The sequence below is a fragment of the Mustela nigripes genome, chromosome 17 (genome assembly GCF_022355385.1).
Source record: "Mustela nigripes isolate SB6536 chromosome 17, MUSNIG.SB6536, whole genome shotgun sequence".
Classification (NCBI taxonomy): domain Eukaryota; kingdom Metazoa; phylum Chordata; class Mammalia; order Carnivora; family Mustelidae; genus Mustela; species Mustela nigripes.
In genome coordinates, this window is record NC_081573.1 from 55,575,348 (window position 1) to 55,602,598 (window position 27,251).

Genomic DNA, 27,251 nt, shown 5'->3' on the forward strand with positions numbered 1-27,251 from the left:
GCTTCCTACTGCTTGAAAGGGGATGCTTTCTCCTGCAGCAATGCTGAATGCGAAGGAAGCGGGGAAGGTCCCATCAGCCTGCGCCAGGGGGTCTCTCCTGGGAGGTCTGGCCCTGGGGCCACCATTCACTCTGGGGCAAGGGCAGGGGGAGGAGGCGAGCCGGCCTGCTGAAGGGGGTGCAGAAGCTGGGAGTTCCTTAACAGGGAGGGCATCAGCAGTGAGTGGAATGGGAGACAGTGGGTGGGGGTCAGTAACAGGGCGAGGAGATGGGGTGAACGGAGGCCAGGGTCTGGCTGTCCAAGGACAAGCAGCTCAGGGGACATCTGTTTTCATTCACAGCCTGGAGCAGAGCTGGGCTGGGCTGGGCTGTGCTTAAGGCCAAGTGCCAGCTTGAGGCCCTCTTCCACTTGGGGCTGCCCTGGCTTCCAGAGGACATGGTCAGGAGGGGCTGGCAGGGACCAGGCACCGGTGGGCTCGTCCACACTACCCAGCTCCCTGGCTCAGAGAGTGCAGAGGCTTGCCCCATGTCACACAGTGCTTTTTGGACCCAGGGCCATCCTCAGGCATGCTGCCTACGGCCCCCGAGACCTTTAGGAGGCTCAGGAAAGTATCTGAATTTCTCTTAACATCAGAACAAACAAACAAAAAAGAATATGCCCCAACTTGGGTTCTATTTGTCTTTTCTTCTTTTCTTTTTTTTTTTTTTTTAAGATTTTATTTATTTATTTGACAGAGAGAAATCACAAGTAGGCAGAGAGAGAGGGGGAAGCAGGCTCCCCGCGGAGCAGATAACCCAATGCAGGGCTCGATCCCAGGACCCTGAGATCATGACCTGAGCTGAAGGCAGAGGCTTAGCCCGCTGAGCCACCCAGGCACCCCTCTGTTTGTCTTTTCATCAGCGCATTCGTAGTAGATCTTTGATACTTACTAATTTTACCTGGAGGACGGGCCCCCCAGCCACGCGCTCTAACCGAGGCCGTCTGTCCAGCCTCATCCTCCAGCGCTCAGGTGTGTGTCCGCTTCTCCAGGGAGCCCTGGGAGGCCTCCTCCGAACAGCATCCACCCCCGCCCCCTCACCTGTAGCTTGGCTCCCCATGAGCACATGGAGCAGTGGTTTCGAGCACAGGCTCTGAAAGCGAGTGTCCGGGAGTGACTCCCGGCTTTGCGAACTGTCCAGGATGTCATATCAGCCAAGTTGCTCATGACACTCAGTTTCCCTATCTGTAACATCGGGGTAGTAACCGTACCTGACTTGCAGAGTACAGATAGATGAAATGAGTATGTTTACAGCCCTCGAGCCATGCCTGCACTGAAAAGTGCTGTCTAACTGTGCGTGAAAATCACGGTTTGGTGAATTCCTGATTTGCCCACTCGGCAGGAAAGCCCAGCAGGGCAGGGTTTGGGTCTGGTTTTACTGACCCTGGGATCCCCAGGCCAGGCACCAGGTAGGTACTCAAATGTTTGAATGGATGAACAAATGTATCCTGGTCCTCTTTCTTGTGCCACTATATTTCTTTCTGCTGCAAGTCATTCACACTTTAGTACGATTTATGGATGAAAGTCACCCTGGCCCCTTTCCTAAAGTATGCACTTGGCTTGATCTGATCACCATGGGAAACATGTTCTGCCTTCCTTGGAAAGGCCCAGTGATAGGGCGGGGGAGTTTTATCAGGGGTGGAGGTTCAAGATTTCTTCCTAGACCCTGTGACTCTGGGCCCCGTCCTCTGCTCTGGAGTGGGAGACCTTTAACGTGCTTGTGCCCTTAATATTTCTAAAGGAGACTGTTTCCTCTTTTTTCAGAGGGAGAGAAGCCCTTGGCAGGCAGCCACTGTCAGACCCCAGTGGGTCCCTCACTCAGAGGAGACTTGATAAAAGTCCTCCTGGCTCCAAGGCTTTCCCAGAGGAAACCTCCCGCCCCCGGAGCGGCAGGAAGTCACACTCATGGGTTAGTTGGTCCTGGGAGGACAGCCCATGAAGCTTGGGATCAAATCCAGGCTCCAGAACTCAGATAAACCAGAAAGACCTCCACTGCTTGGAACATCAAGTTCCGAGGCCTGGCAGAAAGCCGGGTGGAGCTGGCGGCCCCCCAGTCACGGCAGGTCCCTGGCCCTGGCTGGCCCTGACGGCGCCCGTGGGGCGGTCCAGGCGGGCTGTCAGGCCAGGAGCCCGTAGTGTAGCTGATCAAAGGAAAGCGGCTGGCTTCCCAGGCAGATTTGTTCCATGGTAACTTCTCTCCTTAGAGCCTTTCTCCTTCCATATTGAGCCTGGAGCACACGTGTGCCCGGGTGTCCCCCTCCTGTCCTCAAGACTTTGGATGGTCATTTCTATAAGTTAATCTTTGCAGGAAATGAATAGATGGGTCCCAGCTTGGTGCCCTGGGTCCTTGGGATCCCAGTACTGCCGTGGAGCTGATTTCTCCGCCAAAGAGCATGTATTGAGCACCTACTGTGTGCCATCCCATGCCATGTACTGGGACTGACTTTTGCCCTCCATCTCTCGTCTGCAGATGAAGCGTACTTCCTCGGACGGTTGTCGTGATGGCTAAACCTATTCTGTACCCCATCCAGGACTTGCTGGGGGCTCCCGCGGGCCAGGCCCCGTGTAGACAGTGAGAGATCCCTGACCTTGCAGCGCTCCTATGGGGGTGTCTGAGCTTCTCCTGCCGCCGGAGCTAAGACCACAAACCTAGCATCACAGATGAAAGACCGAGGGCAGGCTTTCCCAGCGTCACATCTCCATGGCCAAGCTAGTATGCCGCCCAGGCGTGGCTCAGTCTGGGGCCTGGGTCCCTTCCGCCTTCCTGACGGTAGGTCGCAGGGGTCAGATGGGCCTGGGGCCGAGCCCCAACTTGGTCTCCTGCTGCCTGACCTCAGGCAAGTATTTGTGCCTGTTTTCCCATCTGTGAAATGGGCATCACAGTAGGGGCTGCTGCGAGTAGGCAGCAGACTGTCAGATACTGAGCACAGCGCTTTCTGCATGTGTCCAGAGCACACACAGGCTGACACGGCACACTCACGACGCATGTGCCCCGGGTCACGGTCAAACGTCACCGAACTCTCCCAAGAACATGCGACGTAACTGTTGGCACACCCACGTGAAGGAGGCCACCAGGGTTCAAGGCGGTGAGTTGTTTTCCCACGGCCACGTGCTCAGCCAGTCCCCCTGCAGCACCTCTCCCAGAGAGGCTTCTAGGGGCAGAAGCCCGTAGATGGCTCGTCAGCTCAGCTCAAAACTTGGCCGAGCTAGAAGCCGCCAACCCCCCCCCCCCCCCCCGGGGCCGGTCCCCCTGTGGCCCCCCCCCCCCCCCCCCCCCCCCAGCCCCCGCAGCCAGCCACCTCCTTGGGGAGGAGAGACTGCCCCAGTCTGCAAGGAAGTGCTCGTTATCCCAGCGGGACAGGGCAACTCCCAGCCACGTCTCCAAGCCGGCCCGGTGCCCCCTCCTCTTGCCTCCACTGTCTGAACTGCCTGGGCCACAGACGTCTATGGTGGAGCCTCTAGGGCCAGATGTTATAGGGCCCAGCTAAAAATAACCAGGAGGGCCGGCCACCACCGGGAGTGGGGGTAGGGTGAGGGCATGTGCTGGGCGCCAACGCAGGATCCCAGCGACCTGGCCAAGTGTAGCTAAGAGCGTGGCAGACCGTGCACACTTCGGCTCCCCACTTCCAGCACCCACCCGGCCGGAGGGCCCCTCTTCCCTGAACATGTGGGAGGAAATGCCATTTTCCAGCCGCAGGAGGGGCAGCGGCCAAAGGAAGGTCATCTGGGCTCTGTGCTTCCTGCTGTTTCTTCTCGAAGCCGGCTCTGCCAAGAATCTCTGGAAACGGGCATTGCACACGAGGCTGGCCGAGAAGTCCCGCGTAAGTGCCTGGGGAAGAGAGGCGGGGAGGGGCTGGGCGACCCCCGGATGCTGTCTGTTTGGCAGGTGGTCCCTGCACACTCGCGCAGGGCAGCGTCTTGATCAGAGCACGCCAGGGTTGGGGGTGTGGGCAGGGAAGGAACTCACTGCCCTCAGAAGGCTCCTGGTCTGGAAGCAGAGGAGCAGAGGGCACGCGGGCAATGCGCGAGGGGGATTGGGACATGCTTTCGCTGACCACAGTGGAGTCCCCCTCACAGCACCCCTCTAAGACTCCAGGGACTGGAAACTGAGAGTTTTGTCTCAACAATCAATAACCAGATGTTTATAAAACATAATTAGACATTCATGGGGTTGTTTACTCATTTAGTAAACGGTGAGTGGAAACCGCTCCGGGCCAGGCACTGTGTGTGGTCCCGGGAGGACAAGATGAGGGCGACAGCTCCCACCCTCCAGGGCGACGTTGTCAGGTGGGGGCGGCAGTCGGGGGACACGCGGTGGTGATCCGAGGGGACGGTGCAATGTAGCAAGTGGCAAGAAGCGTGGACCTTGGTGCCAGGGGCCCGGGTTTGCTTCCAGCCTCTGCAGCTCACCAACTGTGTGACGTTGGGTGAGTTAATGACATCTCTGAGCACCAGTGATCTCATCTGAAAACGAAAGAGTGATGCATTCCTTTGGACAAATGTGTTGGGTCAGCGGTGTTGACGGGGCACCGTCCTAGGCTGTGGGCACACAGAGGGCAGGTCCCTGCTTTGGGGAGTTCACGATTGTGAGAGAGGCAGAGGGTAAGGAAGAGATAAGAGGAACATAGCGTGTTTGGTGACAAGGGCCAAGGAGGGAAATCGAGCAGGGAGGGGACCAGGAGAGTGAGTGGGGGCAGGAGCGTGGAAGTTGAGCGCCTCCCACGCAGGGGCGCGGAAGCATGGAGGGTCAAGGAGCAGGCTCTGGCGCTCTCAGGATGAAATGACTCACAACACATGCAACATTTAACACCTAGTGAGAGCTCAGTGCGCCTTGGTGATGTCATTAAGTCACTGGGAAATTGGCAGGGGCTTGCTTCCCCCGGTGGAATGTAGGCTCCCCAGGGTGGGGCCTGATTTTCTCTCATTCAGTACAGTGTTGGTGCCCTGCCCGCTGCCTGCCGGTAACTTGGCGCTCTTTACATCCTTGGGAGTGAATTATGGGGAGATGCATTGGAAGCACAGAAGAATGAGTTTGGCTCCACCCAGGAAGAGTCAGGGAGGGTTTTCCAGGGTCGGGGACATTCAACACTGGGCTTTGAAAGATGAATAGGAGTTTTCCAGCTAGCTAAGTGGTAAAGGGGAACATTTAATGACTGCTGCCATGGTGAGATGCATGAAACCGTATTGAGGCTCATTGTGGCCTCCTGGATTCACGTTCTGCATGTGAGGCAGCCAGCCGCTGGGAGCGGAACAGAATCGTAGCAAGTGAAGTGGTGGTGGATGCTTGGAGAAGGGAGAGCTTGTATGAGACAGCGTAATCACGGAAGGCTTCCTGGAGGAGGCAAGATCCTGGCCAGATCTTGAAGAGCTATTAAGAATTAGGGGGAGGAAGGACATTCCTTGAAGAAGAGTCAATGTAGGCAGAGGTCTTGAAGCAAAAACAGTGTATCTGGGAGCCCCTGAGGGGGCAGTGCTCACCATAGGAGGGGGGACCCTGCTTGGGTTTGACACTCCCAGCCTCTTCTGCTGGCCTGGCAGGATGATTTCGTCTTCCAGGGTCGTTAGCACTTTGGTTCTGGGACCACAGAGGGATTTCCAATACATCGTCTAGTCTGATCCCCCCTTTGTCCCAGCGTGTCATTGGAGCGGATTGCGTCATCTCTCTAGGAGGAAGGGGGAAGCAGGGTGGTCAGGATGATGTGCATGTGGGCCAGGGAGGGGGTCTTCAGAAACCAAATTGGTCCTAGCCACCGTTTGCCAGAATGTGAGTGCTTTGAGTCCGCCCCTCCCTGGATTGGAGCTCTCCCCTGTTATCAGCAGTAACCAGCATCCCCACCCCCCCAGTGCTGGGACACACGAGAGGTCTGTGCCAGAATCGGCCTTAGAGAAAGCGCCTGGGGAAGGATCCAGGCTGTTGACCTGTGGGCACCCGGCCCAGGGATTCATCTCGGTGGCATCTCTAATAAGCTGTGCAGCCTTGGGCCATTCACTGCCCCTCTTTGGTCATTACCTGGGAAACGAAGGGAAGAGACCAGAGGACTTCCAGGGCCCTTGGAAATGTCCAACAGGGAAATTCGGAATATAGGAAACAGCTCCGCTACACCGAGAAGCATGACCTTCCTACACAGCACCCACCCCCGCACCCCAGACTGAGGCAGGTCTGCAGCCTTGGGCGAGGCCCCCGGACGGCTGTGATTCATATGTCAACGGGAAGTAGGTGCTCCTTCTTAGGACTCTGTCAGTTGCTCGTGCTTGTGCTCCTTCTTACAATTCTGTCTGCTCTTGTGGTTATTAGTGTCTGGGCGTTGTCGTCACAGGGAGGTGGTGCGGCTAGTCCCTCCAGCCGTGGGCGAATCGGGCCCAGGGCCCTTCCTGAACCCTGTGTCCCTGTGACTGCCCAAGAACTTCGAGACACAGCAGAGAGGGAGGCACTGCTGCTGTCCCCAAGGAGGCCACTGCAGGGCTTGTCGTAAGAAAGGGGTCTCCCCTCTCGGAGCCTCAGCGCCCCTTCTGCATCATGGGGAGCGGGGGCCTTGGCTGTGCCCTCCAGGGGAAAGGGGGCGGGAGCTTTCTGCCCCATGCCTGGCCCGGAACCCCCTTCTCTACGAGTGCGCTATTAAAAAGAAAACCAGACCAGACAAACGCACAGAACCAAATATTTGGTTCTCCAGGCTGGAGAAAACAGAAGCAGAAAGTTTGTAAATAGCCCGGTGACATTTTTGAGGTGGAGGGGGCTCAGTCCGCTCCCTGGAGCGGGTGTTTGGGGCTTATCTTCCCTGGCACCTGGGGAAACGGCGCCTGCCCGAGCACTTGCTGGGCGTCAGCTCTCAGGAGCCTCTCGGCAAATCCCACCACGTGGGGCCCATGGCAGCCACCATGTCGTGGGCGGCCCAACGGTCTCTGCATGTCACTGTGGCTGAGTCTGTTTTGTCCCCTCGGTTGGACGTGGCTGGACAGTTCGCCCGCTGTCCCAGAGGGCCTGCCCGGTGGAGGGGCCACGAGGGGCTGCAGGGGCCAGGGGTGCCGTTCTGTGACCCCCCCATAGGACCCCTTCCCGCATGCAGGCAGCTCTGGGCCCCCAGGAGCGGGCTACCAGCCCCTGCCCACTGCGACCCGGCTTCCTCAGTCTCCCCAAACTGGTTCTCCTTTCCCTTGTTACTTCTGGGAGCTCCGGAACTCTCTATCACATCTCTAAGCTTTGCGAAGTTAGCAAGAGCGGGAGAGACAGGAGGCCTGGAGCTGTGCATACCTCCCGTCTGCTCTGGTCTTCAGAAGACTCCCTCTGTCCGGTGGGGGACTCGCCCAGCTGGCACACAGGACAGGCCAAGACGCTGGGGGGGTCACACCGTGGGAACACGCGGAACTGAAGGTCAGGCCCCAGCTCCCCCAGTCTGCCTCTGGGCACTAACAGAGCTGGCTGCTAGGGTTGTCACCAGCACTCCTGATGCTGGACAATTCCAGATGAGGTCATCGAGGCCCTGGTGGAAAGTGTTCTGGCTCGGGACTTTCCTTGCTCCTTGAAAGATGTGAGATCCCACCCCCACAGGACCCCGTCATCAGGACCTCTAGGATGCCCCCATTCAGAGGAGCAGGAGCTGCATGTGGGCCCTGGGGTGTTCCTGGCCAAGCCTCTGTGGCTCCTACCTGGGGGCAGAAGAGGGCATGTGGCATGCAGAAGTGAGACAACCCGCTGTAGGTTTGGCCGTGGCCTTATGTCTAGCACAGATCCTGGCACATCGTAGGCATCTAGAATCATTTTAGAAATGCGGCAGGGGTGGTGGTGGGGAGCTGGCTGGCTGGGTGGGTAGATGGAAGGAAAGAGGAACTGGATAGTGTGATTTCGGGGGTGACCTTGGGCAGATCACTTTCTCCTCTCTTGGACCCGGCCTCCCCATCTGAGGTTCCCGTCCTGGAATGAACCCCAGGTGGAAGTAGGCAAGGGAAGAGGCATCCAGGCCGTGTGTGGTGATGACCTGGGCGAGTGCGTGCAAGAGTGTGTGAGTGTCTGAGCGGCACTGTGGGCCAGGACCGCCCAGGCTGGAAACAGCCCGGCGGTCTAGAAGCTCCGAGTGAGGAAACAAAATATGACTTCTCCATGCAGTGGAATGTTACAAAAACATTACGTTAACGCTATATTAACACCAGTGACAGGACAGATAAGCCCTGAATACGTAGGCTGAGTGAAAGAAGCCAGTCATGGGAGGCCAGGTCCTGTACGATCGCTCTGTACAAAATGTCCAGAAGAGGCAAATTTATAGGGACAGACCGATTAGGGGGCGGTGGGCCGGGGACAGGGAATGGGGAGGAACTGCTTGGTGAGAATGGGGTTTCTGTTCGGGGCATGGAAGCGTTTCAGAAATAGATGCTCTGGTTGCCTGATAATTGTGAATTAGTACCACTGAATCGTCGAAAACGGTTAAAGTGGCAAACTTTATATCATATATATATTCGGCCACAATAATTTTAAAGAAAGGGGACAGTGGGAACCCAAGGTACAACATGGTAAGGATTCTGAAGTCCCACGGGATCCACGTGGTCCGGGCACTGGACGGTCGTCCCCTCCGTCCCCAGTACCCCGGGCAGGCGTTTCCAGCGCTCGCTCCTGGCCCCCACCAGACCCCAGTCGTAGCTGGTCTTAACTTCACGCTCTTCTCCGGGGGCCGTTCCCTTAAATGTTTTCCTATCATGCCGACCTCTGCAAAGCATTTAGTTCCATTACTATTACCTGCATGACTGCTGTTTTATTGTGGATTTAGTTTTCATTAACAACTTTTATTTGCTTTATCTGTGTGCGGTCTGGTTTAGGGTTTGTCACTTGTTCTGGAACTGAGCCACGTGAAGGCAGGGACATCTTCTAGTTCAGCTCAGAGCCAGCCCAGTGCCTGGCATGTAGTAGGCCTGGGAATGGTGAATGTACCATGAATGAATGAATAAATTACGTTAAAACCTTCCGGAACAGGATAGGTGGGGATGGAAATTTCCAGAAGACTTCCTGTGCACGGCAGTGTGCGTGGATGCCGGTTTGCTCTCGTCATGCACCGAGAGGGGTTGTCCCTGGTGTGAGATCCGGGGTTTTGAGGACCTCCCTGAGGAAGTCCCCTTAGCGGTGCACCCAGTTCCGCTCCCCGAGCCCAGCTCTGAGGTCACAGGGTGTCAGGAAATGGCATTCATCAAGGCACACTGAACTCGAAGCCTCTGTTCCAGGGAGAGGCATATTTTTAGAACTTTGACGTCCAAATTCCAGAGGAAGAGCAAGTAATGCTTGCAGGAAAATTGGCTTTCTTCCGGCGCCAATCAAATCAGTCCTGGGGTGCACTTTTGTTGGTCTGGCTGTTAAGTCACTGAAACATTCCGAAGAAGGGTAGAGCTTGCCCCGGAACGGAGAGGGTCGAGAGCACCGAGGAGGGATGCGGGGAACGGGGACAGCATCGGGGACCGGATTCTTTCTCCTGAAATGGCGGTGGCGCGCGGTTGTTTCCTCATTATAAAAACAGTGTTTACTGTAAAAGAAGTTCAGACAATACAAAAAGTCATAACCACGCAACAAAGATCTACATTTTTCCTCCAAGACATAAGCTCCGTTGACATTCTGGCATGGGTGCACCTAGACTTTTCCACGAAACAATGACACTCAGACATTTTTTTCTTGATGGTACTTATTCCTATTGTAGAAAACGTTTTATTGAGGTGAAACTCCCATAATGTGAAATTAGCTGTTTTAAAGCGTGCAGTTGCGTGACGTTCTGCGCCTGCCGCTTCCGTCTCGTGCCTGAGCATTTCCATTACCCTGAAAGGAAGCCGGGTCTCCGCTAACAGGGGCTCCCCCTTCCCCTCTGCCCCGGTCGCTGGCAGCTGCCGGTCTGCTCTCCAGCTCTGGATTCCCCTGTCTGGACGGTGTGTGGAAATGCCACCCCACACTCTCTGGAATTTGTGTCCGGCTTGTTGGTACTGTTTTCTACCTTGTAGTTTTCACTGAACGGCATATGTCGATAGTTCCATATGTTGACCTGGTGGCTCTGTGTCTTCTCTTCAAAGGCTTCTGTGGTGTTCCACGGTGCAGATAGGCAATGATTCCTTTATCCAGACTTCTTTGGTTGCCTCCCTAGAAGCCAGACTTGGACTTGAAGAATCGGGTTTTCCACTGCAAGAGTCCACACCCAGAGTTTCCTTAACCTACTTCCTGAGGGTATTGGCAGCAGAATGGCTTGGCAGACCCACAGAGGTCTCCAGAACGATCTCCCTGAAGAGTAAAAAAACATAGCCACTCGGTGGGAAACCTTCAGGGAGTCATTTTTATCCAAGTAAGGCATACAGAACTGGAGAGTTCTGGTCTACGTCGTGCTGTAAATATGTGTTCAGCAGCTATTTGGAAATGGACTTGGGATACGCTCCCTTAGCAGGAATGAAAATCAGAGATGGAAATTATGGTCACGCTGGGATTTTCATGAACAATGCCGTCAGTCTGGGGTGAGCTGCCTCATCTGTCTGAGGGACTTGACATGCCATTATTTTATTTTCCGCTGAGTGGTCACGGAGGGCAGGGCTGATGGGGCTGCAGAGGGTGAGGGCCGGGATGATTTCTTTCTAGAATGCATCTCTGGGGGCTGGGGGACAGTTCTCTGACTGCGTCCTGAGCTGGGGCTGGCCCACGGGCGGGGCAGGTGGTGGGGGCATGGGAGGGGGGACGCCCCTGAGATGACCAACCAGGAGGGAACTCACAGGCAAGGGTGGGAAGTTGCTCCCTGCGTAGGACAGACCCAGGTGCGAATCCCGCCCCTGCACTCGCCCGCTGGGTGGCCTCGGGCAAGTGTCTGTCATGTTTCGGTGCCTCCATTTCCTCATCTGTCAAGTGCATTCAGAACAGCAGCGGCCTTGCAGCGTGTGGGAGGTCTCCGGGAAATTGAGTATGGGAGCTCACAGCTCGGCGTCCGCACACAGCCGGAGCCCCATAGATGCTACCTGCTCTGCTGTCCTTATGGATCAGGCCGCCCAGGTCCCGAGCCTGGCGCCTCCCGGTGTGGTGGCCGTGTGCCTCAGTCCCCCCACCTGCACAATGGGGACAGTGATCGTAACTATGGAGCGGGGGTGGACGCCGCTTCAGGGCATCCTTGGCACTGGGCATGGCTGTGTCCTCATGCCCCCATCCTTTAGGGACTCTGCCAGTTGTCTGCCCTCGTCTGACAAAGATAGGACAATGCTGCCAAGTGCCGCATGGCGTTGTTGCTTGAGCGTCTCCTGGAGGTGCGTCTTTGGTCCCCAGCTAGATCCAGACTCTTCTGGGGCAGGGACAAGCTTTTCATTTCGTGTAGCATCTGCCCCAGCCTCAGACCTAAACCATCCTGTGAGTGATGGAGGGCAGGGGGAGGCAGGCAGGAAGGAAGACCCGGGGATGCGAAGACCAAAGCTACCAGGAGCTGGCAGACCCCTGGCTGGGGGGCAGGAGGCTTTCAGGGCCACCAGGTCGACCACAGGAAAAGCAAACAGAATTCCAGCAGACCGGTGTTGCCGGTGGCACAGGTGTGAGCTCCTGGCCTCCTGCCACAGACACCCGCAGCAGGGGAGATATGTGTGCCCGTTTTGCAGATGAGGGAAACCAAGGCTCAGAAACATCAGTGGTTTTCCTGTAGGATCCCAGAGCTGCAGGGTTCAAACCCAGACTTGTATAAGAGACCACCTCACACTGGTCACAGTGGCTAAAATTAACAACTTGGGAAATGACAGGTGTTGGAGAGGATGCAGAGAAAGGGGAGTCCACACTGTCGGGGGGAATGCAAGCTGGTGCGGCCACACTGGAAGACAGTGGGGGGTCCTCAAAAGTTGACAATAGAGCTACCCCACAACCCGGCAATCGCACTACTGGGTATTGAGCCGAAGGATACAAACACGGTGATCCGAAGGGGCACCAGCACCCCGATGTTTATAGCAGCAGTGTCCACAGTAGCCAAACTATGGAAAGAGCCCAGGTGTCCATCAGCACACAAGTGGATGAAGATGTAGGATAAAGACGACAGAATATTACTCAGCCATCAAAAAGACTGAAATCTTGCCATTTGCAATGACGCAGATGGAACCAGAGGCTATTACTTATAAGCAAAATAAGTCAATCAGAGAAAGACAAATACCATAGTATTTTACTTAAAGGTGGAATTTAAGAAACAAAACACGAATATAGGGAAAGGGAGGGGAAAAGTACAATAAGACGAAAACGGGACAACAAATTGAGGGGCTCTTAACTCTGGAATCAAACAGGGCTGCTGGAGGGGAAGTGGCTGGGGGGGCAGCAACTGGGTGACAGACAGGAGGGCACGTGACGGAGTGAGCACGGGGGCTGGACGCAATGGGGGAATCACTAAACTCCCTCTGAAACTCATAGTCCACTATATGTTAACTCAATCGAATTAAAAAATTTAACCGCCCCCAAGCCCCCAAACAAGTCCAGACTTGTGTAGTTCTTAAGCTCGAGTTAGATCGCAGGTGAACTCAGCCTGTGCTGTTATGAGGCTGTGAGCCCCACCCCTCTTGGTACACCCAAAAGTCAGATGCTCCTCTGTTCTTGCCCCAAAGGAAGGGGAGGCAGCTGGAGTCAGTTCTGAGTGCAGGGAACAGTGTGTGGAAGGTCACAAGGCCAAGAGGAGGAAGGGGCCTGAGCAGACCTTCAGTCATCAAGGCCCTCGATTCTAGATTCATAGCTGATATGCTATGAATCTTGGGCTTCGGGACAGAGGAGTGGACTCCTTAGGCTCATGACTCTGCTCAGCCTGAGGCCTGGGGCAGACCTTTCATTCTGCAGGCTCCAGTGTATGTGGGTAGTCATTGGACCTCCCCCGCTGGCCTCACGTGACCAGAGGAGGGTGTCAGTGCTTGGGAAGAGGTGTCTGTTGCATGGATCTGATACAAGGCATGGCTCCCGGGCAGTGAAGGCTGCCCGGACAGCAATGCCCACCACACAGCACCGCTGTGCCTGCAGATTGGTCAGTCCCAACACAGAAGCCCTTGGAGGGAGGCCTGGGGAACCACTGGCAAGTGGCAGACCTCATTTTGGGCAACCGTCATCATTCATTCAATCACCACAGATCTGTGCTGAGTGCCTACTCTGTTCCAGGCCCTGCTGTGGGTACCAGGGACACAGGTGGGAACAAAACCCAGGGGGAGCTACAGGCAGTGCAGGGGGACAGCATGTGTCAGTTAGAGACCTGGGGGAAGTGAGGGCCGAGCCACGCCGGCATCTAAGGCAGGAGACATAGCCTGTGCAAAGGCCCAGGGGCAGGACTGTTCCCGGGACCTCAGAGAGGCCAAGACAGCTGATGGAATGAGCAAGAGAGGGGGGTGAGCCTGGGAAGTGGAGGGGCTGAGGGGAGGGAAGCCAGCCAACTCCATCTGACCTTTAACCCTTTGTCCTCCCCCAAGCTGGGACACCCAGGGGTGTGTGGGGTGGGTGTTGGTGATCTATTTATCTCTCTGATAAAGTCAGTTCTTTCTCAGAACTCTGGGAAACATGCTTTTAAAGGATCCTTTTGAGCATTACCTTGTGTGACATGAAATATTTTCCCGAACAGTTAATCCTTTAATCTGGGCCCCTCGGTGAAATCAGTTCTTTATCACCCACAACCATCTGTTGTTTGGGCCACCCCGCAAATAACTTGGGAGATTTGACTTTTAAGGCGCTTATCTCTTTTGTTCTTTCCAAATTCTGGGAGACCTGAGGTTTGAATTTCCCTGGGAGAGGAGCACTAGGGCACAGCTCAGATCCATCTCTGTACCCCCGCCCCCAGCGTGGGCCTCCTAATGTTCCCTGACCGGGAAGCCAGACCGGGAGGTGCAGCACGCAGGCGACAGTCTCATTTATGATCTGAAGGTTGCAATGAGGTCTGTAAATGAGGCCTCGTTCACAATCAGGCCGGGCAGAAAATCCCACCGGGTTCCTCCCGACCACATGCACCCCGGCCTCGTCACCCTCCCAAGGAGGCCCGGGCAGCTGTCACGTTCTATTAGGATGAAAATGGTCGGGCCCCAACATGGGTCCAATTTTGTTAATCCCGGAAAAAAAAAAAAAGAACTAAGAGCCGATGGCTTGCAAGCTTGCAGCTTGAAAATTACTCATGATACGGGAATTACAGGGCCTGGGCTGAGCAGGGGCTGGCGAAAAGGCTGAGCCGGTTTGAAAATCTATGCTGTGATCTCCGTGATCTCCTTTTTGTTTTGGGGAAGAACCACCAATTTCCTGAAGTCTTCATTTCCTTAGGAGCCAAATGTTGAGCCCCCTAGGAGGTAGTTTGAAAACCCCCTGGTCCTTCGTTCGCACCAATACCAAGATGCGCCTCGTCGTGTAAGAGTCCTCGGTGACCTGCGCCCCCTGCAGGGAACGAGGAGCAGCGCATGGGCTTGGCCGCCACCGTAGCAGTAGAGGTCAAGGGAAGAACGTGGACCCATGTTTGACCTTCCTCTTTTTACTCCCTTGAGGTCAGAGTGCATATGCCGCTTTGTTCCTTGCTCTTTTTTTTTTTTTTTTAACTAACAAGTGTTTTTCTTGTCATCAAAAATGCTTCAGAAGTACTTCTCTTGGATTTAAAATTTTTTTTAAATTTTTGATGGCCTTCTTTAAATTGAAAAAAAGAGTGTGTGCATGGCCAGAAGAATATTGAAGCAGGCAATGAGAAATCCTCCTCGGCTTCAAAACCGAATGCTCCTCTCTAAAGGCCATCTGTGATAACGGTGTCTTGTGTATCCTTGTGTATCCTTCCAAAAATGTTTTAGGCAAACCCTATACATATTGCATGAGTGTGCAGATGCTTATTTTAGAGCACCGTTAGGTGTGTAGCATACAAACTGTTCTGCACGCTAATACTCCACACCCACCACCGTATCTTGCTAATCTTTCAAAGCAGGGTAAGGGCGCAGGGTTCCAGTCTGCAGACAAGCTTCCCTTACTTGGATGGGAGGTAGGAATCTGAAATCCGGATGCATTTGCAGGGGAGCAGGGACAAGGGGTAGATGGGGATTCGGATGACAGGAGTGGTGAGGAGGTGAGGCAGGCCGGGGTGTTTTCTCCCAGGGAACCTCTTCTATCCGTGTCTGTGTGTTTGTGTGTAGGGATGTGTATGTAAGACCTGCCGTCCACACAGCCCACTTTCAAATGCGGAAGCAGAACAGTGTGCCGGGCATGGACGGCATCTGGTGTCCGAGGGACCCAGTGTGGGTAGCCTGGTGTGACAGAGCCCCCCCCCCTCGCCTCCAAAATGCTAATTTTATTGCTCACGTGCCCATGTTTCCTACATGTTAAGTACTGTACGATTTTTAACTTTTTATTGAACAAATACTGGAAAGTGGGCAAATCTCCTGTCCTCCAGCTTCCCACAAGGTGAACATACCGTGTAGCCAGCGCCCAGATCCCGAAGCAGAACAGGGCCTGTCCCCAGAGACCAGAGGTTCCCTCTGGGCCCCCACCCACCTGGGGCCCCTGTGCTGACTTCTCACACCAGACACCCTGTGTGCCTGTGTTTGAACACAAAGTTAAATGGAGTCACACTGTGTGTTCTCTTTTGAGCTGGCGTTTTTTTAATGTGCGAGGTTCATCCCAGTGGTGTGTCTGTGTGATCTGGAAATTCTCAGAGCTCGCGAACGCATGGGGATCGCCGATCTGCAGAGAGACCCGCGTGTGCACGTGTCCAGGTGTGTGTGCGTACCCAGACCCGCGCACACGCACACACGAGCGTGCGCGTCCGCCCGCGGCTGACCGCGCTCTCCCCCCGCAGGCCGAGGAGGCGACCGGGCCCCGGCAGCCCCGCGCCGACCGCTGCCCGCCGCCACCGCGCTCGCTGCCCCCCGGCGCCTGCCAGGCGGCGCGCTGCCAGGCCGACTCCGAGTGCCCGCGGCACCGGCGCTGCTGCTACAACGGCTGTGCCTACGCCTGCCTGGAGGCCGTGCCGCCCCCGCCAGGTAGGCGCCCGGAGGACGCGGAGGGGAAGGGGGACGCGCGCGCGCGGGGAGGGGGCGGAGCCGGCCCCCCCAACACCTACCGGCCCGCCACCGCCGCGGGGAGACGCCCCCTCCGGGGAAGATGCCCCCTCCTGAGAAGATGGGGGCGATTTCTCATTCAAAAAAGAATCCAGGTCTCCGGCTTTTGTCCCTGGACCGCCTTCCCTGGGCCACCCTCCGCGGGGACCCCAGGTGCCCCAAGAGGGCAGTGGGTCCTCCAGTCTCCGGCATCCTCCCCTGCCCTGGCCCTACCACGCCCACTTCCCTGGCGATCCTGGCCCCGGGGGTATTGGAGGTGGAGCCCTGGGACCTCAGCAGTCCGGATGCGGTGTGCCCCCGAGGGGAAGGGGGGGATGCAGGCTCCTGGGTTCAAGTTCACTGGCCAGCTGGTCACCGCCCAGAAGTCCCCCCAGCTGTAAAACGGGACTGAAATGAGAACGTGCAGCTCCTGGAGGGCTCTGAACGGTGGCTGGTTTGGCAGGGAGCAGATCAGCGGTCAGCAGTCTGTTGAGTCTTAGTGGTGATGTCTTTGGGAGAAACAGCCCACAAAGACTCATTCATCTTTGAAGGGAAGGAGTTTGGGATCCCTCCTGGGGAGGTTTGGGAAGGGTGGGAGGAGAGCCTGTGGGATACTGAGGAGCAGGTGGGCGGTGCATTGCCCAGGGGAAACAAAAGGTACCCCTAAGTGAGTTGGATGGGTGCAGTGAAGTCTCCTCCCTCTCTGTTCTGCATCCAGCTGAGCCTTCAGATGATAGCAGCCTGCTCAGACCGCTCCTCTCAGGGAGAGGGCTCTCCGGTGTGGTGGGCTAGATTGCCTGCCGGAGGCCACTTGAGAAGGCAGGCCCAACCCCTCCTCCCAAGGCTGAAGCAGGAACACCAGCCACCGCACTTTGTTTTCTTTGGGATGAGGTCACAGCGGTGACAAGGTAGTCAACACCCTCGGTAATGCTCGTAATTACAGTCTACCCTGCTTGGCCAGAGAGAGGCAGGGCCAGGAAGGCTTCTACAGGGCCCTTTATTAAAAAAAGACAACGTGGCACCCCCTTCTGATGGAGGAAACACATAAAGGTACTGCCCTCTGGGTGGGTAAGTCAAAAAAGGTTCCCCTTCCTTTGGCCTGTGATAGTGACCAAGGATTCTAGCCTTACTTACCACCGATGCCAGGAGCTGTAGAGCAGTGCACGAACTATGCAACTGTTCATGACATTTCCAATAACCTTTCTCTACATCATCTCATTTAATGCTCACACAGCCCTATGGTAGGGAGAGGCTGTTATCAGGCTTATTTTACAGCTGAAGACACAGAAACTCAGAGAAGCTGAGTTGCTGGCCCAAGATCACAGGCAAAGCTGGTATTTCTCCAGAACTGTGGAGAAGTGTCCAGTGCTTTATGCCCTGAATGCAGGGACGTGGGGTTCTGCTCTCGGATCCGGCCCATAGATGGGTGTCCCTCACTGCCTTGGAACCTCGTTCCCCCAGACACCCGCACAGCTCACTTCCTCACTGGCTTCAGATTTGGTCCAGAGGGGGTCGCTTTTTCAGGCAAGATTCCCCTCTCTAAATGGCAAACCCTCCTGTAGCCGTTCCTTACCCTCCTTTCCCTGCCTAATTTCTCTTTATAGCACAATCTAGAACACTGGGCTTTGTTTGTTCATTGGCTGTTCTCCCCACTTGCCGGTCGGCCCCCATAAGGCAGGGTTTGGTCTATTTCATTCACTCTTGGATGCCCACCATCTAACTGGTCTCTGGGCACCTGAAAAGTACTCAATGAATATTGAACGAATCAATGAATCACTGGCCAGGGAGAAGATTCCCGCTGTTTGTTAGAGTAAGAATTATAATAGTAACATCGAACACAGGATTTCTCACCTGCGGCACTCTGGACATCTGGGGTTGGATAATTCTAGTTTGGGGTATGGTGGGGGCTGACCTGGGTGCTGCGGGATGTAGAGCAGCACCCCTGGACCTCCCCCCTCCACGAGATGTCATTAGTACCCCCACTCCCACTGTGACAACCAGAAGTATCTCTAGACTTGCTGTATGTTCTCTGAGGACAAGATCACCCCAAATTGAGAACCACTGATCTAACATGAGCCAGTGACCTGAAATGCACCAGGCCCGGTTGGAAGCAGCTGACACACTTCATTGCAATCTTTAGGTCGGTTCCCTCCAACGGAGATCTTGGAAGTAAGAACGGTGGTGCAGAGAGTTCATTTTCTAGGTGATCCCAGGAAGTTCTATGGAGGCCCAAAGAGGGGAGACCCTGCGCCTCCAGGCCTTTAGGGGTCTGCAGGTTAAGGCAAGACCACGACCAAGTTTCAGTTTCTAAAAATGCAGCAAACTGCGTATATGTATCTCCTGCTACTTAGGAGCCTTTGACAAAGAAAGGAATACAAATAAGAAATAGTAATACAGTTTCCTATTTGGTAAAAATAGCATCGAAAACATTTTGTATCACCTGGTCCGAGGTAGTAAGAAGGAGGAGGGAAGGAACAGGAGACTGGAAGTCAGCCTGCGGAGACTCCTCCGGTCAGCCCTCCAGTTACCAGTTGCCACCTGCTCGTTTGCTCTTCTGTTCCAGTTTGCCCGCTGTGAGCAACTGTCTTAAGATCATCTGTGCTCTTTTATTTTTTTTTTTAAGATTTTATTTATTCATTTGACAGAGATCACAAGTAGGCAGAGAGGCAGGCAGAGAGAGAGGAAGGGAAGCAGGCTGCCTGCTGAGCAGAGAGCCCGATCCCAGGACCCTGGAATCATGACCCGAGCCGAAGGCAGAGGCCCTAACCCACAGAGCCACCCAGGCGCCCCCCATCTGTGCTCTTTTAAACAAAAGGTTAACCGGCATTTTTACCAATATCCACCTATGTGCCTTCAAAGATGCTAGACAGCACATCAACCTCTTTATTTTTGTCATATTTTGGAGTCCAACAAAAGCAGAAGTCATAAATTAATGTGATCCCAGACCAATTTATTTGATCTACATAATGCATAAAAATTTGGGGGGATAGGGGCAGGAGCAGAGGGAGAGGGAAAGAAAAAATCCCAAGTGGGCTCCATACTTAGGATGGAGCCTGATGTGGGGCTTGATCTCACCTCCCTGAGATCATGACCTGAGCCAAAATCATGAGTTAGACACTTAACTAAGCTACCCAGATGCCTCTATGGTGCATAACATTTTTAAAAAATTAATTGCCGGGGCGCCTGGGTGGCTCAGTGGGTTAAGCCGCTGCCTTCGGCTCAGGTCATGATCTCAGAGTCCTGGGATCGAGTCCCGCATCGGGCTCTCTGCTCAGCGGAGAGCCTGTTTCCCTCTCTCTCTCTCTCTCTCTCTGCCTGCCTCTCCATCTACTTGTGATTTCTCTCTGTCAAATAAATAAATAAAATCTTTAAAAAAAAAAAAAAGGCAGCGCAAATACGTGGTAGGCAGCCTCTGTGTTCTTCATGAGGTGTAGGCTCCCCAAATCCCAGAGCTGGGACATTTCTCGACTGTCAGACGGGGGCCCGGCAGGGGGAGGGCTCCATTTAAGCATGTATTATTTCGTTAGTTTTAGACTGGCTGGTGCAGCCGAAACCTCGATGGCTTGGCGGCAACGGCTGGCTTCTGGATGGCCCTGAGGAGGTGCTGCAAGGTACGTGCCGGGTGAAGCCCAACCTGACGTCTGAGCCAGGGCCCTGCTTCTCAGGCTGCCTCTCCTTCAGCAGGCTGTCTGCTCTCAGATAGCCCAATACATAGAAGGGTGGCGGCTGCCGGTGGGCCCAGTGCTCTGAAGCCCCTGAACAGTAGAGGGCTTGACGCGCCCTGCAAATGGGGCCTCCTGCTCCCCCCACCACACAGGGTGCAGATGTGAGAGGCAGGGGGTTGGGGTTGGTTTTCAGTTCCCCGAAATCATCATAAGGCGTTCCCTGTTCCCCGAGGATGAGGCCTTCTCCGGGTGGGTAGAGAGCAGGCTGGTGGCCCCGGGGGCCTAGAGAACTGGAGGGCACGAGTGTGACCTTGTACTTGTGTGGACTGGGCTCTCCCTGTGACCCTGCACACATCCGTGGGCACGACTGCCCCAGGGTGTGCGGTTGTATGTGCACCTGTGTGGCTGTTCAGGGCTGTGTGAATGTTTGTGCATCAGCGTGCGTGAAAATGTGTGTGCCTGTAGGTGTGAGTGTGCATCTAAGAGCCATGGTGTGCAAATGTGTGCACATCAGAAGTTGTGTAGGAATGCACGTGTATACCAGTGGCTGTAAGTGTGAGCTTGTGCACCTGTTCGGGAATCATGTGTACAGGCCAGGACTTGTGTGAGGGAGCGTGTGCATATCTGTGAGTGTGTGTGTGTGTGTGTGTGTGTGTGTGTGTGTTGGGCTTTTGTGCGTGAACACATGTGACTATAAGCATGAGCATGTGTGTAGGTGAACATGTATGTAGCTCATGGCACACAAGGGCATTTGGGATCACGTGACTTTGCATGGCCCCTGTGTGTGCATGTGTGTGTGCAAACACACTGCTGTGAGTGAGACTTGAGGCATGGCCTAGAAGGTGGGGTGCAGAGGGGAGGCAGGCCCTCTAGTTCATGACCTCCACCTGACACCTGGCCACGTGTCTGTCCCCCAGCCGAGGCCTGCAGCACCACGGAGGATGGGGCAGAACCCCTCCTCTGCCCCTCAGGCTACGAGTGCCACATCCTGAGCCCTGGGGATGCGGCCGAGGGCATCCCCAACCGCGGGCAGTGTGTCAAGCAGCGCCGGCAGGCAGGTGAGTGTGGGCGCCCAAGCCTTGCTCCTGGCCTCTGCCCCCTCTCCCTAGAACACCCCACATGGGACCCCTGTCCCAGAGACAACCACCAGTGCTCCCCGAAGCCCGGCCAAGAGCTCCTCCTGCCCTCCTGCTTCTGTGCTTCTCCCTTTGTCTTCCATCCTTCCCCTCCCTGCCTGCGTGGGACACAGGTCTTTGAGCCCTGCCACCTAACTGGAATCAGTGCCTTTGAACCTTGAGCCTCAGTATTCTCGTCTGTGAAATGGGGCCACTGTGCACCCTTACGGGAATTCATTTAAATCATAGTGTAAAGCCTTCAGAGCAGAGCCAAGGAGAATTAGGTGATCAGGGAACATTGGATATTTAATATCCATCTGATCAGCTATCTTTTAAATTGTCTGAGAACCCTTGACTTCCCAGGGTCTCCGCAGGAGCGTTCGGTGTGACTTCAGTCATCTCAGTCCCTGGAGGTGGATAGTAAATAGCAAAGCGATCAGGGAGGGGCAGGAATGGCACTGCTTTAGTGGACGTGAGTTTTCCCAAGCAGGCCCAGGACCAGGAGCACGGACGGCTGGTGATACTTCGCTAAAGCCCTCCGAGCCTTAGGCAGGGCGTAAGGTCCCCAGGACTTGGAAGAAATGCGGGACAAGCGAAGAATCTGGAATTACAGGGAAGTGTGAGTTGGCCTTGTCACAGTTGAGCTCCTGGGATTCTGAGCCCAGACTAAGGCCCCGCCCCCGCCTCTACATCTCTCTGCCCTGAGGGGCTGGAACCCTCGGTCTACACCGAGGCCCAAAGAACACAACAGGGCACGTGATCTGCCTGAGCATTTCTTTTCCTCACTGGAGAATGGTATTTCCCGCAAGTGTTTCAAAAGGATGCATTTCGGGGCACCTGGGTGGCTCAGTCGGTTAAGCGTCCTACTCTTGGTTTCGGCCCAGGTTGTGATCCCTGGGTGGTGAGATCGAGCCCTGCATCAGGCTCTGTGCTAGGTGTGGAGCCTGCCTGGGATTCTCTCTCTCCCTCTGCCCCTTCCCCACCACTTGAGCTCTCTCCCTCTCTGTCTGTCTGTCTCTTTCTCTCTCTCTGCCCACAGTAGGCATCTTGGTGGTTTCTCTTACGTTCCACCTGCTGTTTGGGGAACACGAGTGTGTTCTCTACCCAGGCAGCCTGGGCTCTGGTGGTCCCTTGGCCCCTCACTGCTGTGTATGGCAAATAGCCTAACCTTCTGGGGCTTCGTTTTTCTTACCTGTAAAGTGGGCTCATAATAGGCCACTTCATGCTGTCATCTGTCTTTCAGAAGAGGAACTTGCCAACAGTGTGCACAGCTCACCAGAAGCCGGGGGGGGGGGGGGGCTCGTTTCTGAGCCTGTCCGTGGGATGTAGAGTCTGTGGGTGGGTGTGGGTCTGTGTTCTCCCCTGCTCCAGGAATGTTCGGAGCCTTGCAGATGGAAATGTAAACAAAATTCCTCCTAGCCTTGCTCCCAGGGGCATCAGGGAGCAGCAACTGTTGGTAATTATATGGGAATTTGGACATGTCTTGATTTCCAACAACTTCTCTTGGAACACAGCCTTGGGGAGGAACAGGGCACTTGTCCCAGGCTAACCAGAAAGAAGCCTTTTATTTAAGTCTTATCATTTCAAACTACATATTTGAAATAATTTCAGACTTCAGGCTGCCTGGGTGGCTCCGTCAGTAAAGCATCTGCCTTCGACTCAGGTCATGATCCCGGGGTCCCAGGATCGAGTCCCACATTGGGCTCTCTGCTCAGCGGGGAACCTCCTTCTCCCTCTCCCTCTGCTGTTCCTCCTGCTTGTGCACATGTGCTCTCTCTCTCTCTCTCTGTCAAATAAATAAATAAAAATCTTAAAAAATATATTTTGTTTAAAGCAATAATTCCAGACTTCAGAAAAGAGGCAAGAATAGTACCTTGAACCCTCCACCCCAATGGCCCATCAGTTGTTAAAAAATCCGGTCACGGGGCGCCTGGGTGGCTCAGTGGGTTAAGCCACTGCCTTCGGCTCAGGTCATGATCTCAGGGTCCTGGGATCAAGTCCCACATCGGGCTCTCTGCTCAGCAGGAAGCCTGCTTCCTCCTCTCTCTCTCTGCCTGCCTCTCTGCCTACTTGTGATCTCTCCCTCCCAAATCAAAAAAAAAAAAAAAAAAAAAAAAAAAAACTCCGGTCACATTCACTTTACCGTCCTCTCTCGCTCTTCCTCCCGCCAGTCCCCGCTGTGTCTCCATATACATTGGTGTATTTATTTGGGGGGCTGTTTTGAGAATAAGTTGCAGATCTCATGCCCACCTCTAGGACGCCAGTCTCTTCCGAGAGCCAGTGTCTAGAGGGTGCCAGGGACCATTTGGGTTTTATGGTACATCAGCTTGGAACCAGCATTTGAGGGGTTCACATCTTTCCCAAGAGGAAAATGCACGTCGACACAGGCAGTAAATCCGCCTCTTTGGAGAGCAGAGCCCAGGGAGTCAGTGCATTTCTCTGAGTGAGTTTGAGGTCACTTAGAGGCAACACGTCCCGTGTCCCCCCGGCTTGCCTCTGACCGAGCAGCTTGGCCAGTGCTGCGTGCAAAGGACAGAGAATCGTGTTGCCTTGAGCAGGGAAGATCTGCTTTGTTAAAATGACCTGTGATCGTGTTTGGTAACGTGGAGGCGTGAGGGGGGTGTCAGACGCTTAACCATCTGAGCCACCCAGGCGCCCCATGAGTTGCTAATTTTGTGCCCATTTCCAGGTGAGCAATCTGAGGTCCAGAGAGGATTAGGGAAGCAGTGCAATGAGATAGCTACTCATTACTTTGTCCAATGCAGTGAGGACATTCAAAACCCCTTTGAACAGACTCAGAAAAGTACCATGTGTTCCCCATGTGTATTACATAGCTTGTAATCACACTTGCTGAATGATATATTGAAATTTGGCTTCCAATTCATCTTTTTTTTTTTTTTTAAAGATTTAATTTATTTATTTGACAGATGGAGATCCCAAGTAGATAGAGAGGCAGGCAGAGAGGTGTGGGGGGAAGCAGGCTCCCCACCGAGCAGAGAGCCCGACGTGGGGCTCGATCCCCGGACCGTGGGATCACGACCCGAGCCGAAGGCAGAGGTCGTAACTGAGCCCCGCAGATGCCCGTGGCCCCGGATGTACATTTGTGCAGTTCTGGTATGTGCGCACAGAGAGGAGGGTTCAGGTCTCACGCCTGCCTCTGTGTCCCATCCGCCGTGACAGCACACGTCACGCAGCCTCTGGACCCTCTGTGGGCACCTGGGAGGGAATGAGAGTGAAAACACAAGGAATTCCTCGATCTTATTATGAAATGGTTTTGGCCACACGAACTCACTGGAAGGAGCTTAATCCTCTCCTGTGTTTTCCAGATGGGCGAGTCCTCCGACACAAATTTTACAAAGAATACCCAGGTAAGAGAAGAAAAACCACTCTTCTTTGCAGCAGTCACTAAAAGGAATGGTAAGGATTTCTTGGGTGAAAAAAAAAAAAAATAGAATCCCATCGCCTGTTTGGAGAGCTACAGTTAGAAGCGGCTCTGAAGGGAAATGCCCGGACTCTTCCCAGTTGCTTTTATGCCATCAGAGGGCCCTTTGGTGGGGGGAAGCCACGATGCTTCTGGTGTGGAAATCTGTCCTCCATCCGGAGAAGCCCTCCAGGTGGCGTCTGACATAGGCGGGAGCCTTTCTAGGCTGCAGCCTGGGACAGAGGCTGCAGGTTAGGGATGTCCCACTGGGGACAAAATGAGAACTAGGATTGGGGAATAAAGTAGAAGCCCCGTTGCCTGATATGAACAGACGAGGTGGGAGCTGAAGAGGGACTCATAGAAGAAAAAAAGGCTTTGCTAAATGTTAGAACTTGGGACCAGATATGCTTAAGTCCTTCTACTTTCATTCAGGGGATTGAAAATACAGCTGACGCTACCCGTCTGTGTACTCATTCCTTGATCCGTCCATCCATCTTCAGTCTTCCATCCATCCATCCATCCTTCCATCCATCATATCGTTATTAAGAACTTACAGCACATATTTATCAAGTGTTAACCTTTCTTCTGTGCTGGGAGTTGGGACTACATTTGTGATCCTGGTGGACGCAGTCGCCGCCATCATGCAGCTCATGTCAATCAGGAAATACAGACATGAAGAGCCTCCAAGTACTTATTTAGTAATAATAGTGATTAGGGTGATGGAGGTCACATACAGGACACCATAAAAAGGACCCCTTAGTCTTGAATGTCAAGGGAGGCTTCCCAAGGAGGAGATATTTAAGCTCAGCCCAGAGAGTAAGAAACAGTGGGCAGAGGAACAGCCAGTGTGAGAATCCTAGGGTTGGAAGTAACTTGGCCGTTACTGTAGCTGGTGTGTAGTGAGCAAGTGGGGGATGGCAGTAGACTGGGCCAGAAACGCAGCAGGACCGCCCTGCACCGGAGGTGTGGCTGCGCTGAGGGGCGGGGGGAGGCTGCAAGTGGGGATTCGGGGACCACGTTTGGAGAAGAGGGGACAGGGCCAGGGCACCTGGTATTTGAACTCTGTTGGGCTGTGGCTGGTGAGCCATGAGCACTGGAGCAGCAGAAGATTCGACTGCCCTGACGCAACCCTGGTCTTTTTGCAGAGGGAGATTCTAAGAATGTGGCGGAGCCTGGGAAAGGACCCCAGAGGCACTTTTCATAAGGCAGCGGTGCCGGTAAGTGGGAGGAGTGGTGGCCAATGGCCAGGGAAGGGTTTGCCCAGCCAGGTGTCCTGGGAGCTTTAATCACCAAGTTGACTATGAGAGCGGAGACTAGGGCTTCCCCTGGGGTAGAATTTAAAAACTCTCTTACAATATGGCAGTAAACGTAGGAGAACGTGGTGTATAGCCGGAAGTGTACATTTCTCTCCCATCCGGACCTAAATCCAAACACTAGACCGGGTTGCACCTTTCCTTTCCTTGTCTTAATGCGTCCATGAACAGCAGATGAGTCCTCCATTGTCCCCTGAAGTCCATCCCTCCTTCGCTCCCTCGGTCACCTGATACTCTCGAGTGCCAAGCACTGCTCCTAGGGGCTTCCCTCCTGGCGGGAGGCTAGAGAAGGCAGCAAGGAAATCAGGCCGCAGTAAGTGTTGTGAGGGAACCGGATGGGGCGTGAGGAAGAGTAGGTTGGGGAAGGACCATATGGAGGTCACGTTCGAGCCAAGATCTGCAAGGAGAAGCAGCTGCCTTGGGGAGACCCGGGGAGCAGGTGTCCGTGCAGAAGAAGCCAGGAGAGCGGAAGTCCCCGGGGCGGGAGAGACCTTGGCTTCGAGGAGCCACAGGGAGGCCACTGGGGTAGGCACAGAATGATGGTGGTGAGGCTGTCACCAGAGGGGGACCCCAGGGAAGGCACAAGCCCTGCTCTCAGATGCTCTCCAGCGTGAGATGCGTGCCTGTGGGTGCCAAGGACTGGAAGCATCTTTGCCAGTAATACCCAACCCCGTGAAGTCCAAATGTCTTTACACAGCCAACAAAGGCCCTTGAAAGCAGCTGATTTCCCCAGAATGTCCTTGAAAGGCAAACATTGGGTTTCAGATTCCAGAATATTCCGGCGTGAGTCCTCTGGGAAAGTCTTGAGCCCTTGAGGATGGGTGCCAACGTGTCTATTACCTGCTGATGACAGGACCGGTCCTTGGAGTGGGTCTGACCCACCGAGGACGGCGAGCTGCCACGGGGAAGCGCTGGGGACAGCACGGGAGAGCAGGCCACGCGAGGCGGCTTGTGGCGGCGGCGTCTGGGAGCAGCCAGCCCGCCCGAGCTGGGCTTAAATTCTTGACCCACCACATGTGACCTTCAGCAAATGCCTTCAACTTTTCCCGTCCCGCTTTCCTTATCTATGTAATGGGAATGATGGGGAGCGATATGTAAGGAACTAAACAGGACGGTCCCCAGAGAGACGGAAAGTAAGTTAAGAATTCAGTCTTAGGGAAAGCGGCATCTGACTGATGTATGTGGCGGGTGACAAGGAAGTAGATGACGCGGACTGTCCCCCCGTGTTCTGCCCCAGCAGTGGCTCACGTCCCTTCCTCCTCTGCTTCTCTTCCAGCCAGTTGCGAGAACGTTCCTCCATTCTTCTGCTAAGTCTTGGAAACATTTGGATAAAACATGATTTGACCCCCGGAGGCTATGCCCAGCTTGACAGAGCGTGATCCCCAAAATACTTAAGAGTAGAAGACAGCTGGTTTTCAAGGCCAGCATGACCCGCCTGGCTGGGGGACTTGGTGGGAGCCCCTTCCCAGCCCTGGGTCCCTGACTTGTCATCCTGAAGATACAGCACACCTAGCAGTCCCATTCGGCCTGACCCCACCGCAGGAAGAGGTCACTGCCCTCGGGAGCTGCACGGAGCTCCTTTGTCAGAGTTCATCCTCCCCGTTACCACACGTTTCTTCCAGATTTGGCTCTGGGAGGCGCGTACCTATCCCAACTGTGCTCAAAATAAATCGCTCCTTATAAAATGGAAAGGAACTTGGCTACTCAG

General features: G+C 54.6%; 1 protein-coding gene across 1 annotated transcript; it reads left to right on the forward strand.

The window, feature by feature from the left end:
• Positions 1-3,354: 3,354 nt before the first annotated feature.
• Positions 3,355-27,250, forward strand: WFDC1 (WAP four-disulfide core domain 1). The gene is made up of 7 exons (XM_059381869.1): positions 3,355-3,857; positions 15,789-15,972; positions 19,557-19,640; positions 20,612-20,752; positions 24,136-24,177; positions 25,376-25,447; positions 26,820-27,250. The coding sequence occupies exons 1-6, from the start codon at positions 3,702-3,704 to the stop codon at positions 25,432-25,434; spliced, it is 666 nt and encodes a 221-aa protein (XP_059237852.1). The 5' UTR covers positions 3,355-3,701; the 3' UTR covers positions 25,435-25,447; positions 26,820-27,250.
• Position 27,251: the final 1 nt, after the last annotated feature.

Coding starts and splice junctions, on each gene's coding strand:
- WFDC1 (XM_059381869.1), top strand. CDS start 3,702: ATGTGGGAGGAAATGCCATTTTCCAGCCGCAGGAGGGGCAGCGGCCAA. Junction 3,858..15,788: donor GGCTGGCCGAGAAGTCCCGC/GTAAGTGCCTGG, acceptor CTCCCCCCGCAG/GCCGAGGAGGCGACCGGGCC. Junction 15,973..19,556: donor GGCCGTGCCGCCCCCGCCAG/GTAGGCGCCCGG, acceptor TTATTTCGTTAG/TTTTAGACTGGCTGGTGCAG.